The following is a 20,660-nucleotide window of genomic DNA, read 5'->3' on the forward strand; positions in this document are numbered from 1 at the left end:
AACCATGTTGTCATGGAGCAATGCATTTCTGATTGGCATTAACATGACAAAGTTCTCTCACATTTTAATGCCCTTTTTTTTTTTTTTTTTTTTTTTTTTTAATGGCAGCTGTTGCCATGGAGACAGCTGCTCTGCCGAGTGCCTGATGCACAGGTTGGGGATCACAGCCTGATTTTAGACCTACATTCAACGCTCAATGTTATAACCCCCCCTGTGTGTGTGAAGCAACTTGAGCTGCTACATTTGATTGTTAACATAAATTGTCTTCACTGCTAATCATCAGAAAAGACAAGGATATTTTCATGACATTGTTTACTTTAGTGACGCATTTAGTGAAACATTCAAGCGGGTTTTATGGAAATGTTATTCACCCACAAGTGAGTTTTGTCATTAATTTACTCACTCCCATGTCATTCTGCACCTGTAATTTTTTTTTTCTTTTTCTGTGAAACACCAAAGGAATTGTTAGGCAGAATGTACAAGCTTCTCTTTACCATCCAATGAAACGGGAGGGGGATGTATGCTCCCAGTGTGACCATGTGACTTTTCTACATTTTAAGACTTCTAAAGTGTTACAAGATGCTCGTGGTTATCTATTATCTACCTACCAGCATCCCTAAAAAACAGTGTGCTTCTAGAGGTGAAAGTGATGTACAAACCAGAAATAAAAGAGAAAAGCAATAGGCTGGCATGGGTAGCAATACCTTGTAGCAGAAGATGCTGACACCCTGAAACAGTGCCAACACAAACCTTAGTCCTGCTCGTTGGAAGGGCCAGCCCAAGCAGAATTTTCTTAGTTCAGGTTTTAGTAGTTTCTTGGAATCCATTTATAAAAAGAAATTATAAGTAAATCCCCATAAAAAATAATCAGACAAACAGGTTCAATTGAGCTATCCAGCCAGAACTGTAGCAGCACACACAAGTCCTTCACAAGCCAGCCCGCATTAACTTTTCTGATGGTTCTAAGCTTCGCCTCCAATACCAGCTATAAATCATCAGCTTGGCCAAGCTGGGAGACTAGCTAGATCAGCTCAAACCAGCAAAGACCAGCAAAACCACCTTAGGCTGGATTTGGCTGTCTCTTTATGTGTTTCAATGAAGAAAGAAAATAAAATGGGGTTGGAATGACATGGGGGTAGGTAAATGACAATTTCCATTTTCAAGCTTCCTCTCTCGGTTTCCCTCCTTTTCTGTTATGATTTCATATATTAACTTAAAAACAGAGCCCAAAGACCCCATTCTCTGCCTTTTGACGCAGCCTATCGGCACATCCTGTTTATTCTATGGATGCTGTGAAGTAATTAGAAATTGTATCAAGCTGTGAAACTCATAATTACTCATTTCTATCCCTCCTTCTCTCTCACCCTCCTTAGTGATCTCTGTTGAATGCCATCTGTCCTCTTCCTCCTCTCAACTTACCATTTAATTACCTGTCTGTAATCATACTGTCCGTTCCAGTGAGCGCACTGCATTTTGTCTTATTTTCATCTCTTTATTTGCAATTGTTTTGTCTAATAGATTTAATCTGCTCGTTGTATTTCAGTGAGTGTGTGAGAAGTTACTGAGAATAATGGATAATCTCTAGTCCTGTTTTCAAGGATGCTTTACTCTCGAAACACTGTGTTTGAGTGTGTGTGCGTGAGTGGGTGTGTATCTGAATGTGTTATGTTGGGAAATTTGGCAAAATTAGAGAGGGCTAAGGATGAATTGGATCACACTTCTGTGAAATTTGGCGACCGGATTATGGAAGCTCCCTGTTGGGCTAGATGTTATGCATGTACACGTGTGTCAAGACGTGGCCTAGTAACAGACTTCCTGCTGTCTTGCTGCCTTTCTTTCAAAACCGCCCTCCCCTCATACACATGTACCATAGATAAAGTGGAAGTGTGACATTTCTGTGCCACTAGTGTCACCAAATAGAATAATAAATATTGATGACTGGTTTTAAACAGGTTTTCTGAACACTCCCCCCCAATCTGCCATTGGTCAGAAAATTGTATAGTCCCACCCCAGACTCACGGCATTGGTTGAGTCAATGTTTCTGTTTCGTGCTGGTTGGTATGTTCAAATAAACATAGTGTTTTGATGGTACTATAGAGCCACAGTGTTTACACTTTTTGGGGAATTCAACCTACCTTACTTGGTTATAGTGTCTGCATACACATCTGTGATAGGAGAAAATATTTGAACATTTTACACACTTCAGCTTTAACCATAGTTTCCTCCACAATGCAATAATACTACAGTTATTGTTACTACAATAATTTTTTTTTTATTTCAACATTGTCATAAAAACAAGTGAAACAAAATTACAGAAAGAATCTAAAAGCTTCTTATACTGTCTTTGCGAGATGGGGTTTTATATTAATAAGAATACATCGTGGTATTTTGTTTTACTTAATTTGTGCTGATTTGAAGAATAATAATAATAATAAAAAAGTGTCCGGACAGGATGATTTTCATTTACATTATTACAGGAATGAGAATATAGTGTTGTTTTTTTTCTTCTCTCATTACAGAAAAATAATCTGCTGGAAAAAATGTAGTTCACTGTCATAAAAATGATGCAGAATCCTAAAGGCTTTATTTTCTTTATGCAAAATATAATTTCTTATTGCCTCCCTTTGAAATTGAATCCGCTGGTGTTGCTGTGGGACAGTCACAGTATTTAGATTTCATACTACTTGTTTTGCTGTTTTTCTCTTCATTAATGTTCTTTTATATATTTTTTGTTGTATTATTCTGCCTCTTCTGAGAAAATGCTCCTGCTAGGGTATCATACTGTAACAAAAATAAAGTGCTTTTATATGTATATTTTTTGACTCTTTTTAATTTGTACATTTATGTTTTGCCTGTGAAGCTCTAAACTGTATGCAGTGCTCATAGCTCAATTCATTTCATCTCTTCCCTCAGGTGGGTTATGAGAATGCTGGCACTGTTGAGTTCCTGGTGGATAAACATGGTAAACATTACTTCATTGAGGTCAACTCCCGTCTGCAGGTGGAGCACACTGTAACAGAGGAGATCACAGAGTGAGTCTCCGTATCAGTCTCTCTCTCTCTCTCTCTCTCTCTCTCTCTCTCTCTGTCTCACTCTCTATCTCTATTTAATGCACAAAAACACCAAGTCCCTAATTGTCCTAATTTTACATAAAATTCCTTTTTTATGACCAACTGATAGCCTGACATTTAGATTCTGGGAAGATTTACCTTTTTTTTGCTAAATAATGACTCCGCTAAATATTCTTTGACATTTATGAAGACATTTTGTGTGAATGCAGTTAAACTTGCATAACTGAGGGGCGATGTTCAGCCAGGCCCATAACACTAATTAACACAAAATTAGTTTTTTCCCATTGTTAAAATGTTATTGTGGGGAAGAACACACAAGTGCAAGACTTTATCATCTTTGATAAACCCTTTGAAACCTGAAAGATTCTCAGCAGATTCGTATCTTTTAGAAAAGAGCTCTGATGGGAGGGGGCTTTTGAGAGGGAAGTGATTTTGCGAGCAGTGATTTGTTGTTATCCTTAACCCAGAGGCAAAACTGCACGAAGGCAAGGAGATTGGAATATAAAGTAGGAAAAAGGTCATTTTTCCTCCCTAGATGGTTTTACATGGCAACAGTGGTGGGCGTCTAAAAATACTCTTCCCACATGTTTACATGGCAACATGTTTAAATGGAATAGTATTGTTCCAGGTTTGGAAATTTTTCCAAACCTGTATGACTTCTGTGGAACACAAAAGGACATGTTACGCAGAATGACAACCTCAGTCTTCACTTTCACTGTTTGGAAAATATATGCAATGAAAATACCATTCTGTCTAAAATCTACTTTTGTGTTCCACAGGAAAAAGTAATACAAGTTTGGAGCAAAATTAGGGTGAGAAAATAATGACAGAATTTTCTATTTTTGCTTTCCTTTAATGTACTGTCTGAATGCGTTTACATATGACACTTCAATTATGATAAAGGGGAAAAAAATAGATTATGGAATTAATTAAAATGTTTGAATTTAAAGTATGTACACATGCAAACTTGGCGGAATACATGTGATTTTGACCTTTTTGTGGATCTAGTGAGCTTGTTGCACATGACTGCCTGTGCTACATACCAGGGCTCCATTAATTATAAATGTCCATCGTGTCACATGAAATTTAAGCTGTCAGCTTGCAATTGGCATCGTGTGGCAATCTAGCTGTGAGAGCGAGGCCTTGGATGCGCATCTGACTATAATGAAGTTGATTTCCAGACCTTCAACCAGCAGTGGGGTTTGTATGCCAGGACCTTCACCTACAGCCAACTTCTGTTGCTCTTACTGATTCTTTTCACACCCCACCTGTTAGGATCACATGCTGCCTTCTTTGTGTGGTTGCAAATATTTCAAACAAACTAATTTCACATTGACATTATGGGGTATTGTTTGTAGACTTTTGAGGAAAATAATGAATTTAATCAATTTTGTAATAAGGCTGTAACATGACAAAATGTGGAAAAAGTGAAGCGCTGTGAATACTTTCTGGATGCATTGTGTATGTATGTATATGTGTGTATACGGTGTGTAATATGGAAGATTCCTGAGAAATGCAAGCTTGTAGTACCACCTGTTTACTTCAGAGGGCAGTAAGTGAAACTTCAGCTGCGTGGCAATGCGCAGTTTATATAGTGAAGAAGAAAACTCTTGAGCAGCAGAAACAATACAAACACGCGTTAGGTTCTTGCGTTCAAAAACACTTGGAGTGCAAATCCGAACTAACAGATCTCAAGATGTGTTCTAGGTATTACACTACATTTAACTTGACTCAGTAACATAAACATTTTATGTTTATGATGCAACGCATCCAAGACGCTACACAAGCATGTCTGATGCAGCTGTTCATTGACGAGTCCTTAAACAAGCCCTCATAATAAATCTCAAACTGATTTACAAATTCACTTGTGAAATGGATTGCTGTGAACTGTATGCCAATGATTGGCTTATGATCAATAATATGGTAGTAAACAATACATTGTATTCTAAAGCCGCTTTTTTTGTGTTGTCTTATCAATGATTAACTCTTCTGCTACGAGAATGTAATGCACTTTAATTATCTGAATATATATATATATATATATATATATATATATATATATATATATATATATATATATATATATATATATATATATATATATATATATATATATATATATATATATATATTTTAAAGATAACTATGTCTAATTATTTCAGCATTATATTGAATTATTGTTATATGAGGGGCTTTCTCAGCAAATATTTGTATATGTGATTAATCACGATTAATTAATCAGGACACCATGTAATTCATTTTGATTTAAAAAAACAATTTATCAATTGACAGCCCTAAAATATATATGTGTATGTACAGTTGAAGTCAGAAGTTTACATACACCTTAGCCAAATACATTTAAACTCAGTTCCTCAATTCCTGACATTTAATTGTAGAAAATATTCCCTGTCTTAGGTCAGTTAGGATCACTACTTTATTTTAAGAATGTGACATGTCAGAATAATAGTAGAGAATTTTTTTTTTTTCTTTCATCACATTCCCAGTGTATCAGAAGTTTGCATACACTTTGTTAGTATTTGGTAGCATTGGAGTCAGGTTTGTAGGCCTCCTTGCTCGCACACGCTTTTTCAGTTCTGCCCACCAATTGAGGTCAGGGCTTTGTGATGGCCACTCCAATACCTTGACTTTGTTGTCCTTAAGTCTTGAGATGTTGCTTCCATATATCCACATAATTTTCCTTCATCATTCCATCTGATTTGTGAAGTGCACCAGTCCCTGCTGCTGCAAAGCACCCCAAAACATAATGCTGCCATCCCCATGCTTCACAGTTGGGATGGTGGTGTTCAGCTTTCAAGCCTCACACTTTTTCCTCCACACATAACAATGGTCAGTCAGTCACTATTATTTTTACAGCACATTTAAAAACAATGACAGTTGGCCAAAGTGATGTGCAAATATATATATATATATATATATATATATATATATATATATATATATATATATTGAAAGGGTTACTTTAAAATGAAAGCTTTTAAGTAAAGCTTCAAATACAAACAAATCAACTGAAAATATGCATCTGGAACACCTGCAATGATTTTCTCATATTTTTAATCTCTGAGTTTGCATCCCTGTATTTTGCAATTCCATTTGGCGATGCTTGTTGCAGAAATTAAACACTTTAAAGTGAGTGAAATCTATATTTTCAAATGAGTTTTATCTTTCATTAGTGGGGTATGATAAGGCCTTAAAACCAACACTACCAGCAGAAGAAGTGGCAGAATAAATATTTTCTCTTCTGAGAGGAGTCATTTCAGCCTGCAGTAACGACTGCCTTGTATTTCACGACCCTTCTCGCCAATTACTCGCTCTTTAATCACTGGTGTGTATAGTTGATCCTGATGCCGTGAGACAATCATGTTCAACTGTGTATTAGTATGCAGCTGGTCTTTCTAATCTGCCTCAGTCTCATTCTCTGTGTCTGTGATATGACCTTCAGTTGGGCACAGTAATTAAGATCAATTACCCTCTGCCAATCTGTCGCTGCATGCCACTGACGAGGTAATAAAATGTGCCAGCTGCCCATAATTACCCATCATGTTTTCATAATTTGATATCTCCTCCATCATTCTTTCATACCATCAGGTCAGAAAGTCTTAAGGCAGTAATAAGACAACTGACCACAGTGACCCCGTCAGTTTAGGTGGTGAAATATAGTTTATACTTGCTCAGTTTTTCCCTCATATTGTTTATGGGCTGTCTGATGCATATTTTGCACAAAAATGGCAAGATATTTGTCTACACCGCAAGCTATGTTGCAATTGGGTGGCTTTATGCTTTTTCTAGGATTTGGGGTGCACAAGTTTTTCCATTGTACATCATACATAGTACATCGGAAAACAAGTCTTCTAAAAACATAGTAGGCTTTGGTGAGAAACAACCCAAAATGTAAGCAATTTTTCAGTGATAATCTTGAAGTCCATTTCGATTCATAAACACTGAGAGAGGCTCATTCACAGTGGTTTGTGTGTTCACTCAAGAACTGTTTTTATGGTTAAATAACTACACCTTGCATGTCCATGTATGCAGCGGGAAAAAATGCATGGAACACAGATGGCATATTGCTGATTTAGTGTCTTGGTTTCTCACTCACTTCCTCCTTCCCTGCCTCACAGCTGTGGAGTTAATACAGTGACTTTTCACGCTCGTTCTGTATTCATGTTTGTTTGCTGTGTGTGAGTTTTAGTGGCGGGTGTCTTTGGATGACCCTTGTAATGGGTTTCTAATTACTCTGGGTTGTTACTAAATTGCAGCTGCTCATTTGTATTGGTCCATTTTTGCCTGGAAGAAATTGGACAAGGGCATTAGGGGACTGGGAGGGATGAAGTGATGGAGGTGTCAGAGAGATTGAAAGACGCAGAGAGAAAGCAAAATGAATGAGGCGGAAGAACCTTTCTCATCTAACGGGACTGACTGAGGCGTTTGTGCATTTTTGTAGATTGTTTTCTGCAAGCGTATTGATTTATCTTTTAGTGGACGAACAACTAATGGTGTAGATCATTACAGGCTGCATGAGATTTAGCCAAAAGTTTTGAGGTGAAAGTTAGCCAGAGAGAAGAGACTTGGTAATTAAAGGTCAAATATGAATTTGAGGTTAATAGCATAAGAGGAAAGAAAGTGATGGACTTGAATATATTTAAACTGAATGTTGAATGTAGGCCACCCACACAATCCCATTCCCTTCTCTAGGGGGGATTAGATTACATTGTGGGTTTGTGTAATGACCTCTGGCTCTATGGCTGGAATTCCCAACCTCGTTGTTAGTTAAATCCCTATGAGCTTAAATATGTACTTGATGTATCCCCTGATATTTTAAATTTAAAGGTGCACTCAGTACAACTTTTTTAATTAGGGAAATTGTTACTCTATGAAATTATTTTAATTTTGAAATATGTATAAAATCATGACCACTCACATGAGATAAAGACTGCAGTCATAATAGTAACTTTATAAAAAGCATTTTAAACTACATAAAGAGGGTCCCCTCATTCTTTTCACTAAAGAAAGATTCCGAGTTCAATACAATTTAAGCTCAATCGACAGCATTTTTGGCATAATATTGATTCCTACAAAAATGTATATTGGCTCTAAAAATGGAAGTGAATGGGGCCAATCCGTAAACGTTAAAATACTCACCATTTCAAAAGTTGGCACAAGACATAATATGTGTGATAACATGATGTTATCCTTTCTGTGTAAAGTTAGAGCCAGTTTTACAACTTCGTTGCCATGATGATATAATGTCAACAAACCCTAAAACGACTGTAAAAATAGAGCACAACTGTGACCGCCCACTTTTTCAGCTGTCTGGGTTCCAGAAGTATTTTCCCCATTCATTTCTTCCATTAGACTTTTAATAAAATCCTTCATTAAAGAGTTTTGAGCCATGAACCAAACCAACCAGCTACGAGGTGAATCACAACATCACAAACTTTGATGTGAGGCAAAAATTATTTAAAAATCGGACATAAAAGACAAAGGTATAAGGCTTTTGTACTTACTGACTTTTATGAAGGCATAAACTACAATCTCATAAAGCATTGCAAATTATGTCATTGAATATAAAACTATGGAAATATATAAAACCATTTATTTTAGGTTTTTGTTTAGAAGTAAAAAAAAAAAGAAAAAAAAAAAAATATATATATATATATATCGGCAAAATATTCCGATATGTACAACTATATAAGTAGTTTAAGGGTGAAGGGAGACCCTTAGATCGATTTTCGTTGCTTGCAGTTCTATGATTTGTTTATATTTCTTTGATGTACCATTGGTAATGTAGTTGTTTACCATGAATTCCACTATCAAATGTGATTTTTAAACATTGAAGGTTAGAACGTGGACTGATGGCTTCAACAGAAGCATATACGATCGATGAACAACCGGGCTGGACTGGTAATCTGGCATACCGGCATTTTCCCAGTTGGCCGATGCACTTTAGGGCCGATAACGGGCGGACTGGCCATCGGGTGAACATGCAGAAAAGGACAGCGAAAACTACTTATCAACTAGGAGTATAAGATGTAACTGCGGCCTTAAAATCCATCAGGTCAGAATTAAATGTTCTGAGAGAGAGAATGAGGTGCAGTGCACAGAGCTAGAATCTGGTGAGATGGAGGAGCCTGGCCAGGAGTCGCCCCACAGAGCACAGTCCCTCAATGCATCTGAGCCTCCCGAGCCTTGCAGAGTAGTTCAACGACAATGGGTTAATTGGCCCCCAGCCCGTAACCATAATGAATGGTTACATTTCGACAGAGACGTGGTCAACATTGTTCAAGCCATAGCCAAGGTTGATGAAGACAGTCGACTTAAAACCATGACTTCTATCATACGTCTGAAAGGTTTGGCTATATTGAAGGTCGTCATACCAAGCCCACCACCTACATCATGAACCGTAAGACCAAAATACACCAACTGCGGCAGGAGCTCTGAAACCTCAAAAAGCAGTACATGACCTCTATAGAAGAGAAGCTAGAATTAGCCAACCTTCTAGACATCCTGAAGAGTGGCACAGAAGGGGGAGAGAGAGAGAGCATGCTGCGTTTATTGCCAGTTCCTTTGGTTTTACTAAACTGCTGCTTGGGGACAATCGTAGTGGTCATCTCATGTGCTCAACTGAGGTCAATCGCGGAGCGATCCGATGAGGGAACAGAAGCTTGACACTTACAAAGCTCTCATCAGCCCAGCACCACCAACAACACGACCTGAGGGAGCCAAGCATGAAAGAGTTTGAGGAGATTATGAAGGCAACTCGCTCTCAGCCTCTGCTCCAGACCACAGTGTTGTACCCTACATCATTTACAAGCATTCCTAGCACTCCTCTGACACCTCTGGAAGATCTTGAGGGTGATGTGGCATAGAGGGAGAGTGGCTGACCAGTGGAGTTGTGCTGTGGGAGTTTGGATCCCCAAAGAGGAAAACCCAAGGGACATCAACCTATTTGTCAATTTTGCTGATTGGTGTCAAAGGGAAAGTGTTTGTCAGCATTTTTTCTCAAATCGTTGACTGAGTTTCTCCTCAAAAATAACTACATGTATGGCTGGACCTGCCAAATACCTATGGGTCCATATCACATGGGATAGTTGAGTTGGCACTACACCACCACCACGTTCCCAGCAAGATCAAGGACCTGATCCTAGATTTAAACAAATTCTGGTTGAGGGTTACATCTGGGTCAGAAACATCTGACTGGCAAATGCTTAGGAAAGGAATTAATAACAGGCTGCACAATCTCTTTCTTTTTTTTTGCCTTTACCATGTATATGGTGGCTAAGTCAGCTAATGTGGAGTGCAGGGGCCCACTAACCAAGTCTGGCGTGCGACAGCCCCCGATAAGAGCATAAATGGGTGACCTCACCATTACAACAACAACTGTCCTGGGGAGTAGGTGGATCCTTCAATGCCTCGAGAGGCTCATGACCTGGTCAAGGATGAGCTTTAAATCCCCTGAGTCAAGGTCCATGGTGTTGAAGAGGAGGATGGTGTTGAAGAGGAGGAAGGTGTTTGATAAATTCCACTTTCTCTGGAACTACTATCCCTTCAATCACATAGAAATCAGTCAAGAGCCTAGAGAAGCTCTTTGATTACACTGAAAGACTCTGCCGCCATTCAAAAGTCCAACAAAGAGCTTGAAGACTTGCTCATTACGTTTAACAAGTCGGGCCTGCCTGGTAGGTTCAAAGCCTGGATCTACCAACATTCCATCCTGCCTCGATCCCTGTGGCCACTGCTGGTGTACGTGGTTCCTTTGTCAACAGTTTGAATCGCTGGAAAGGTAGATCAGTGGCTTTCTCCGCAGATTGTTGGGTCTTCCCCGCAGAAGTGCTGCACTGTATGGGACCAATAAGATTCTTCTGCTCACTTAGTCTCGACCAAGGCACTGGAGGGCAATGTGGCAAACGGCAGAGCAGGCTTGGGATATTTCTTAATGCCCCAGGTTGGCATGGTTCAGGGTAAAGTCAGACATCATGTAATCCAGCAAGAAATTCAAGCAGGCGTGGAAGAGGAATGAGTATTTAGGACGGTGAGTCTCAAGCAGCAGGGAGCATGGATGAGGTGAGATGGCATACCACAGCACAGGGTTGCCTGGTCAAACATCATACAGGCAGACTTTTATCATGCTATGTTCCTTGGCAGCATGTCATACAGTGCTTGGACAAGCCTGGCAAACCTTCACGTCTGGAGCAAGAGTGAGACACGCTCCTGTGCTCTGGGAGAGGATCATTGGAACATCTCTTCAGCTGCTTAAAGACCCTGGGGGAAGGCCGTTGTCGTTGGCACCATGACTTGGTGCTCAAGGCAGTTGCTGTGAACATTGCCTCAGCCATTAGGACTAGCAAGCACCACCATGCCAAAAAAGTACATCCACTTTGTGAAAGCTGGAGATAAACTCCATCCACGTGTAAAAACTAGAGGTGGTTGGGCCTCTTCTTCATGGCTTCTGACTGGCTGCTGAATGCCAACCTGGTCAAGTAATCAAAATCACTCTGGCCAGACATAATCATCACACCTAAGGCCACGAAACAACTGATCAACAGTGTCCTGGGAAGAGCAAATTGAAGAAGCAAATGAGCTTAAGCACGCAAAATACCAGGAACTGGTGGAGAAGTCCTTACAACAATCAAGAGTTCCACAAATCAAGAAACTTGCCACTAATTACTTTCACATGCAATTGAGCTTTGCAGCAAACTTCTGGCACACATTTGACGTGAATCGCAAGCTAATTTTGCCTGTGAAAATGAGTGGGAAATTTCCTGAAAGTTAGTCAGAACACTTTTTTTTTTTTTTTAGTTTGTAGAATAACAGTTAGTTGGCTTCAAGCCAACATAATTAATAATAATAATTTGCATTTTTAATCAGTTTAATTCAGCTTTGACTTTACTATCACAATTTCACAAGCCCCTTGGCGGTTCCAAGCCATCTGTGGGAAAACTGTGACATAAATTGTATTTACTGTCATCGTGATTTAATTTATTTGTTGTTGTATTGTTGTCCAAACCCCTCTACCTGTTATAATTTGTTCTCTAATTGTTCTAACCAGTGGCAGATCAGATCAAGTGCTGTGTAAACAGCGGTGTGTAATGACACTGTTTAAACAAGTTGGTTGGACCTGACACCTGCACACACTTATGACCAGAGATAAGACTGTGAGGATAAACATTGGGCACTCCTCAGAGATGTTCAAGTTGACTTGGCTTTGTTTCAGATGTGCCATCATTTCTTGTCATAAGCAGTGTTTGAATTATGTCAAGGCTCTTGTGGGATCCCTAACTTTGGTATTTGTGAGTAAATGATAAGATTTTCAATTTGGTTAAAATATCCCTTCGAATTTGAAAACTGCTAAAGTAATTCAGATGCATTGTGAGGTATTAAACATTGTGGGTGATTGAGTATATGAACACCCACACATAACGCATCACATTACACAACAACAGTGTCACTCAAGGGCTCAGTCTGTGTTGAATGACTGACTGGGATCGCTGCACTCCCACCTTATTTCTGCATATGCTGCTGCTGGCTTTGGCAATTAAAATGGAACAGAGAATCAGATTGAATATATTATCGTGACTTCCCCACCCCCTCACTGTGTAGCTCCCATCATTCTCTGTAGTTGTTTCTCATCTGCTGTCCTCCTTTTCCTCTCTAATCTCTTGTTTTCTGTCTGTTGCTCCCAGTCTTTGTTGTCCGTCTGTCTCGCGCTCTCTCTCGCTCTCTCTCTTGCTCTCATCTGTCTGACTGTAGGCTGCTGAACTCATCTGTCTGAACTTGACTACTGTCTGTATATTAAAAGATGGACGTGGCAGTTTGCGTGTATAGTGTTTGTATATGTGTATAATGTAGTGTTTTGCCTTCATATGTGGAATTTACCATTTTAAAAGGCCCAAAATGTTTTGCCCAAGAAGGGCACAATTCTGGATGCTTTGTCGGTCCTGGAGCAACGTGCCTAATTAAATAATTTCTTTTACATTTTCTCAGCCTCAAACTTATTTAATATCTGTATACTGATGGATTTGCTATGAAATGGTTTAAAAGGTGTGTTGTGTTTTTTTTTTTCCTTCCCCCCCAGTCAGTAGACCCATCACTTCCAGCCATGTCATTTTTGTCAAGTAGATTGAAAAGTTAGAAGTTATACTTAGACTTTTTAATCAATTTTAAGACAAATACAGTAAAGGTCTAATTTAAATTGATCAAGGCATGTTTTTACACTGTTTCACTAAATGATAACCGAATTTATTTATAAGCACCAATATAGCATTACATAATAATAAACCGCAGTATACACCTAAATGTTTTTCCCCCCACTAAATTTTGTAATGTATACATTTAAATGGTGAAAATTTATCATTAAATCAAAGTTTTGAATTAATTAATTAATTGAAACGGAAAGTTTGAACTGATTCAAATTAATTAAATGCTGCTTTTTCACCATCGGGCTGAACAGTTCTTGTTGCTGACTTGTGCCGTTCTCTACCAATCTGGGTTTGCTGTTGACACAGTAATGTATTTTTTTTCCTCCACTGTGGTGCTGCAAAATCAGGATTAGAATGGACTGACAAGGCAAGTGACCAATCTTGATTCACCTTGAGCCACATCAGTTAAGACGTTCCACCAGCATGGGATTCACTAACTGCTGAGAAATCAAAGTTGAAAACTTTTTGTAATCTTACTGTACTGAACTGTGTTTAGGTGAAAATGCTACTGGAACTGTTACTCACCTTAAACATGTCAACCTTATCATGTTTGCTACTGACGTTCAAACCTACATAGGAAAATTATCCTTCAAATCTGATTTTGATAGCAGTGTTGTTCCAGGACCAACAAGATGTTGATACAGGAACATGTCCTACATGTCCTAAATCATGTAATGCTTATTGTAAAACATCCAAGTGCTATATAATACAATGGCTATTACTGTAACCACCCCTCTTCTGCTCTGCATCTCTGCTTACAAAACAGTTATGATTCATATACAGTTAAATAGTGAAAGCACTGATGACACATTTTTGAGAAATGATTCATTATTAGCTGCAATGTCCACATTATCACTCTGTTGCCTGGGATGTAATTCCTGGGAAAAACGGTTAGATATGTCATTGCTTAAAACATCTCTATTAGTGGGCTTATTTTATAGTATTATGTTTTTTAAAGCAGGACCATTATGAAACGAATATGAAATTCCTTTCTGCATCTATGAGATATGTTCTTAAACCGAAAGGAGTGTATACCGTCCTGGACTGCATGCTGCCATCTTTATTCATGGGCTCTCAATTCTAGATACAGGAATGAAAGCGTTAACCGCTGCAGATTACTCTTCATGTCCAGCACTGGAAAGTGAGAACACTAAATGGATTATACCACATTGAGCAAAGTTATACATTCACCCATGAGTTCCTGAAAAATTAGCTTAAGTTGATTTGCTAATACACTGCACAAAATATTTTTCAGTCTTGTTTTTCAGTAGAAATCGCTAAACATCGGAAAAGCAAATTTATGTACAATATTAAGACTACATTAATTAATTTGTTGATTTTAAATTTTTCTTTTTATTATAGCATTGACAAGTTGTGTTTAAGCATAAAATGAAAAACGTATAGTGAGGTTTACATCTTAAAAACAAAACAAAAAACAATTAGCAAGTGGGGTAAAAATATATACACCGGTGGCCAAAAGTTTTGAATAATGTACAGATTTAGCTGTTTTGGAAGGAAATTGGTACTTTAATTCACCAAAGTGGCATTCAACTGATCACAAAGTATAGTTAGGACATTACTGATGTTAAAAAAAAAAAAAAAAAGTCACAATCACTATTTAAAAAAGTAATTTTTTATCAAATCTAGACAGGCCCCATTTCAAGCCGCCATCACTCCAACACCTTATCCATTGAGTAATCAGGCTAAATTGCTAATTTGGTACTAGAAAATCACTTGCCATTTATATCAGACACAGTTGAAAGACATTTGATTTTTTTAAATAAAGCTTAATATTGTATTTGTGTTAGTTTTATTGTTGCCACAGTATGCAATAGACTGGCATGTCTTAAGGTCAAAAATGGCAAAAAAGAAACAGCTTTCTCTAGAAACTCATTGTTTTGAGGTATGAAGATTTCATACAAAGGTTTACACATACAGTCTTCATAGTCAAAGGACAACTGGTTCTAACAAAGATAGAAAGAGATGTGGAAGGCCCAGATGTACAACTAAACAAGAGGATAAGTACATCAGAGTCTCTAGTTTGATTCTACCTGCTCAACACCAGTTTCATGTACAACAGTAAAGAGAAGACTCTGGTGCAGGCCTTGCAAAGAAAAAGCCACTTTTGAAACAGAAAAAAAGAAAAGGTTAGAGTGGGAAAAGAACCCGACATTGGATAACAGATAAATGGAAAAGAGTGTTATGGATCTTAACCGCATTGAGCTTTTGTGGGATCAGCTAGACTGTAAGGTGTGTGAGATGTGCCTGACAAGACAGCCACATCTATGGCAAGTGCTACAGGAAGTGTGGTTTGAAATGTCACCCGAGTATCTGGACAAACTGACAGCTAGAACACAAGGTTCTGCAAAGCTGTCATTGCGGCACATGGAGGATTTTTTGATGAGAACTCGTAGTTTAAGTCTTGAATTTTTTTCAAATTGCAATAATACATTTTCACATTATTAATGTCCGATTGGGACTATAATGTTTACATTTGTGATCAGTTGAATGCCACTTTGCTCTTATGGGAAGAAATTGGTACTTTTATTCCCCAAAACTCTTTTGGCCGCCAGTGCATATATATATATATACAGTGAGGAAAATAAGTATTTGAACACCCTGCTATTTTGCAAGTTCTCCCACTTGGAAATCATGGAGGGGTCTGAAATTGTCATCGTAGGTGCATGTCCACTGTGAGAGACATAATAAAAAAAAAAAAAATCCAGAAATCACAATGTATGATTTTTTAACTATTTATTTGTATGATACAGCTGCAAATAAGTATTTGAACACCTGTCTATCAGCTAGAATTCTGACCCTCAAAGACCTGTTAGTCTGCCTTTAAAATGTCCACCTCCACTCCATTTATTATCCTAAATTAGATGCACCTGTTTGAGGTCGATTAGCTGCATAAAGACACCTGTCCACCCCATACAATCAGTAAGAATCCAACTACTAACATGGCCAAGACCAAAGAGCTGTCCAAAGACACTAGAGACAAAATTGTACACCTCCACAAGGCTGGAAAGGGCTACGGGGAAATTGCCAAGCAGCTTGGTGAAAAAAGGTCCACTGTTGGAGCAATCATTAGAAAATGGAAGAAGCTAAACATGACTGTCAATCTCCCTCGGACTGGGGCCCCATGCAAGATCTCACCTTGTGGGGTCTCAATGATCCTAAGAAAGGTGAGAAATCAGCCCAGAACTACACGGGAGGAGCTGGTCAATGACCTGAAAAGAGCTGTGACCACCGTTTCCAAGGTTACTGTTGGTAATACACTAAGACGTCATGGTTTGAAATCATTCATGGCACGGAAGGTTCCCCTGCTTAAACCAGCACATGTCAAGGCCCATCTTAAGTTTGCCAATGACCATTTGGATGATCCAGAGGAGTCATGGGAGAAAGTCATGTGGTCAGATGAGACCAAAATAGAACTTTTTGGTCATAATTCCACTAACCGTGTTTGGAGGAAGAAGAATGATGAGTACCATCCCAAGAACACCATCCCTACTGTGAAGCATGGGGGTGGTAGCATCATGCTTTAGGGGTGTTTTTCTGCACATGGGACAGGGTGACTGCACTGTATTAAGGAGAGGATGACCGGGGCCATGTATTGCGAGATTTTGGGGAACAACCTCCTTCCCTCAGTTAGAGCATTGAAGATGGGTCGAGGCTGGGTCTTCCAACATGATAATGACCCGAAGCACACAGCCAGGATAACCAAGAAGTGGCTCTGTAAGAAGCATATCAAGGTTCTGGCGTGGCCTAGCCAGTCTCCAGACCTAAACCCAATAGAGAATCTTTGGAAGGAGCTCAAACTCCGTGTTTCTCAGCGACAGCCCAGAAACCTGACTGATCTAGAGAAGATCTGTGTGGAGGAGTGGGCCAAAATCCCTCCTGCAGTGTGTGCAAACCTGGCGAAAAACTACAGGAAACGTTTGACCTCTGTAATTGCAAACAAAGGCTACTGTACCAAATATTAACATTGATTTTCTCAGGTGTTCAAATACTTATTTGCAGCTGTATCATACAAATAAATAGTTAAAAAATCATACATTGTGATTTCTGGATTTTTTTTTAGATTATGTCTCTCACAGTGGACATGCACCTACGATGACAATTTCAGACCCCTCCATGATTTCTAAGTGGGAGAACTTGCAAAATAGCAGGGTGTTCAAATACTTATTTTCCTCACTGTATATATCTCTATCTCTGTTGATATATTTTAAAATATTCTCTGAAAACAAGTGGTCTCATACTATACAATTTTGCTTCAAGTTGCAATAATAGTATTATAGTAATAAATAAGTAATAGAATAGTTTCATATTGTATCTTGTTTTAAGGATTCTTAGACGTTTTACTGGAGAACAAGACATACAACCGATCAAGTAAGTGATATATTTATTTGGGAACACTTTACAATAAGGTTCCATTCATTAATATTAGTTAATTCATTCGGTGTCACGAACTAACAATAAATAATGTTTTTTTTTTTTTAACAGCATTTATTAATCTTTGAACAATTATATTTTTATTAATAAAATTAACATTGTTACACAATGTTACAACTTTTAATAAAAAAAAAATATATATTACTTTATGTAATTAACATCACAAATATTAATAAATGCTGTGAAAGTATTGTTCGTTATTCCATGTCATCTAACGTTAACAAATGGAACCTTATTGTAAAGTGTTTCCATTGTATTTTTTGTTTTGTTTTTTGCAGTGTACTGTAACTGAGAAAATGTTTCGATACCCAGCTAACGTTTAGGCTTGTACTTGTTTGTGTTAAACGGTGTCATAACATTTTTAAATGCTGAATTAATGTCTTGCCATTTTTGCTGATGGTATTTATTCAAATGACTTGACCTCTCATTACATTGAGGGGGCTGGGGCAGTTTCTCTGGAACAACATTGGGGTTAAGTGTCTTTATAAGGGATACATGACCCCTGGTTTGCAGCTCCGATCCCAAACCATTAGACTACCACCACACAGAACCGCTAAAATTCATTTTAACAATTGCACAATGACCTGATTGAGTATTTACACTAAGGAAATAATAGGGATAATCCATTTAGCTGATTTTGATGTTTCATTTGGACAATTATTTCTGCTCCCAGCTATTATGACCAGTGTGAGCGATGTGATCATTAGGCAACAATGTCATGAAGACATATGCATGCAATATTCAGAGCCTGTTTGTGCCTGTTATATTTATGGGGCCTAGCCAGATATTTTTTGGGCTGTGCAAACATATTGCATTTGCCAATATGTTTATATAAGTTCATTGCCATATTATTATCAAAAGGATGGAGTGTGCGTTTATGTATGTCTGCTTTCGAGAGATCCTACATTTTCAAAATGCTTCCTTGCAGGAGATAAAATATACAGACACTTTGTTGTCTAAATTATTGATGCAGAGCTTGAAAGCAAATACCGTACGCCTCCTTTTATTGGTTAAAAATCTGTTTCCTGACCCATTTGGTGCATTCAAATCTTTCTCACCCACATACACACAAGCACTTTGTAATTTGATTATTCATTCATCAGAAAGAGTATGAGTGTTGAATTTAGAGCCTTTTTAACTTGAAGCTATTTAAATGTTTAAATATCCTCAAATTCTTGCCATCTCTACTGATATCTTGAAACAAGCGTAATAAGAAATAAGTACCTTGTAGCATTTCTCTTCCTTGCTAACATTGATTCCAAACAAAAGGATGTCGGTTTATAATGCTAATAGGTTTCAATGCACCAGTAAAGAATTTTAGCATGCTTTTCCCAATTATAGTCACCCTCTCTTTGCACCTCTTAGAAAACCTGATATACTGATATGAGGATGAGCCATTGTGGAACATGAGGGGGTTCGGTGAATCCAGGGTGAGTAAATGTATAAGTGTGATTTATTTGGCACTTAATAAATCCAACTTTACACTGGGGAAAGCACTTATCCAATAAGATGGCAGATTCAGCCAAATGTAGCCAATCACTCCAGAAAAAGTGTGACTCATTCAATTGAGCTGGGCGAGTGATTTAATTGTTAAGCTATTGAGGCCAAAGTGGAATGGGCAATAGCCTTTAGCCATGAAACTAATATTCTAGATTGTAGTAGCTGCTTTCTTATAGCCATTTCCTGTGCAAACTGTTTGAATATCACTGAGTGAGTCCCTATTTTTCACCCATTTCCTTTTATCTTTCCATCTGCTCCTTGTCAAACAGAGCAATGTTGTCAAGTGTATTGGTAGTTGTCAAGCTTGTATAATGGAAGTTATTGGAGCAAGCAGGCGTCATATTCATCTCACATCACTGCTGCGAAAGTTGTCTTGTGCACCTGCTGGAATTTCAAGCAAGTGAAAATGGTGTGATGTGTGTGTGTGTGTGTGTGTGTGTGTGTGTGTGTGTGTGTGTGTGTGTGTGTGTGTGTGTGTGAGAGTGAATCTATTGTGATATCAGATCTTCAAAAACACAGTCTAATGGCATGCACTCATAGAGAAATACTGTGTCAGCATTTCCTTTTCAGTCTTGGCTTTATCTTTGTGGATGCATATGGACATTGGCAGGGTCTGTTTTTGTGTTAATAGCGAATACTATATAACTATACAATATATTACACTATAAATATAGTATTTATATCATAGTACTATATTAAACAATAAAAAACAAAGTGTGTGATGCATTCAGTACATTTACATGTGCTTTAAAAGTCTGATTTCAGTTGGTCAAACAATAATTAATATAATTTATTCTGACAGAAATCATACGATTTTGGTGAAGCAAAATGGATTTTTAATTTTACATGTCAACATTTATAAGTGGCACTGAATCATTTCTTGTCAGGTTTGATAAAAAAATTAAATAAAAAAAATCTCATCCCTGAAACAATCCTACCAGTTTTACACCATGTTTTTTTTTGTGTGTGTGTGTGTTCATGTGTTTCAGATGAACCCAAACAGTTTTTAAAGGTTTTTGTAATGGCTGGTATAAGGATAAATTATTAGAATTGGCATTTAATAGTTGTTAAAATTTCTGGGCTGTGTACATTTTAAAAGGTATTTTTTTTTGTGTGTTTTGGAAATGAAAAAGTTGCAGCAATGAGAATTTCATGAAAAATGTACAGTTAGTTACCATTAAAAGAAATTGGATAAGATCATTCTGTCCACCCTCAAGCACCTAAATCATGCGCAGAAATGGCTGTTAATATAAATATGAAACCTTTTTGTCTCATATGTTACTCAACCTACTGTAGATCACTTGGCTAGCCTTTACAATTGTAATACACTTAAGTCAAGGGTATTAGCACAAGCTTTAGTTGTGTAATATTTTTCTTTTAAATACATGGACGTCCTGTGATGTTGGAAGAATGATTCCACTAA

At 37.9% G+C, this 20,660-nt stretch overlaps 1 protein-coding gene across 1 annotated transcript in view; it reads left to right on the top strand.

The window, feature by feature from the left end:
* Positions 1–20,660, top strand: part of LOC127627450 (pyruvate carboxylase, mitochondrial-like) — a 165,741-nt gene that overhangs the window by 24,538 nt on the left and 120,543 nt on the right. The window contains exon 8 of the mRNA XM_052103834.1: positions 2,914–3,032. Coding sequence (XP_051959794.1) covers positions 2,914–3,032 — 119 coding nt within the window. The remainder of the gene's footprint in view (positions 1–2,913; positions 3,033–20,660) is intronic.

This window comes from Xyrauchen texanus, chromosome 34 (assembly GCF_025860055.1).
Source record: "Xyrauchen texanus isolate HMW12.3.18 chromosome 34, RBS_HiC_50CHRs, whole genome shotgun sequence".
NCBI classification, from domain to species: Eukaryota; Metazoa; Chordata; class Actinopteri; order Cypriniformes; family Catostomidae; genus Xyrauchen; species Xyrauchen texanus.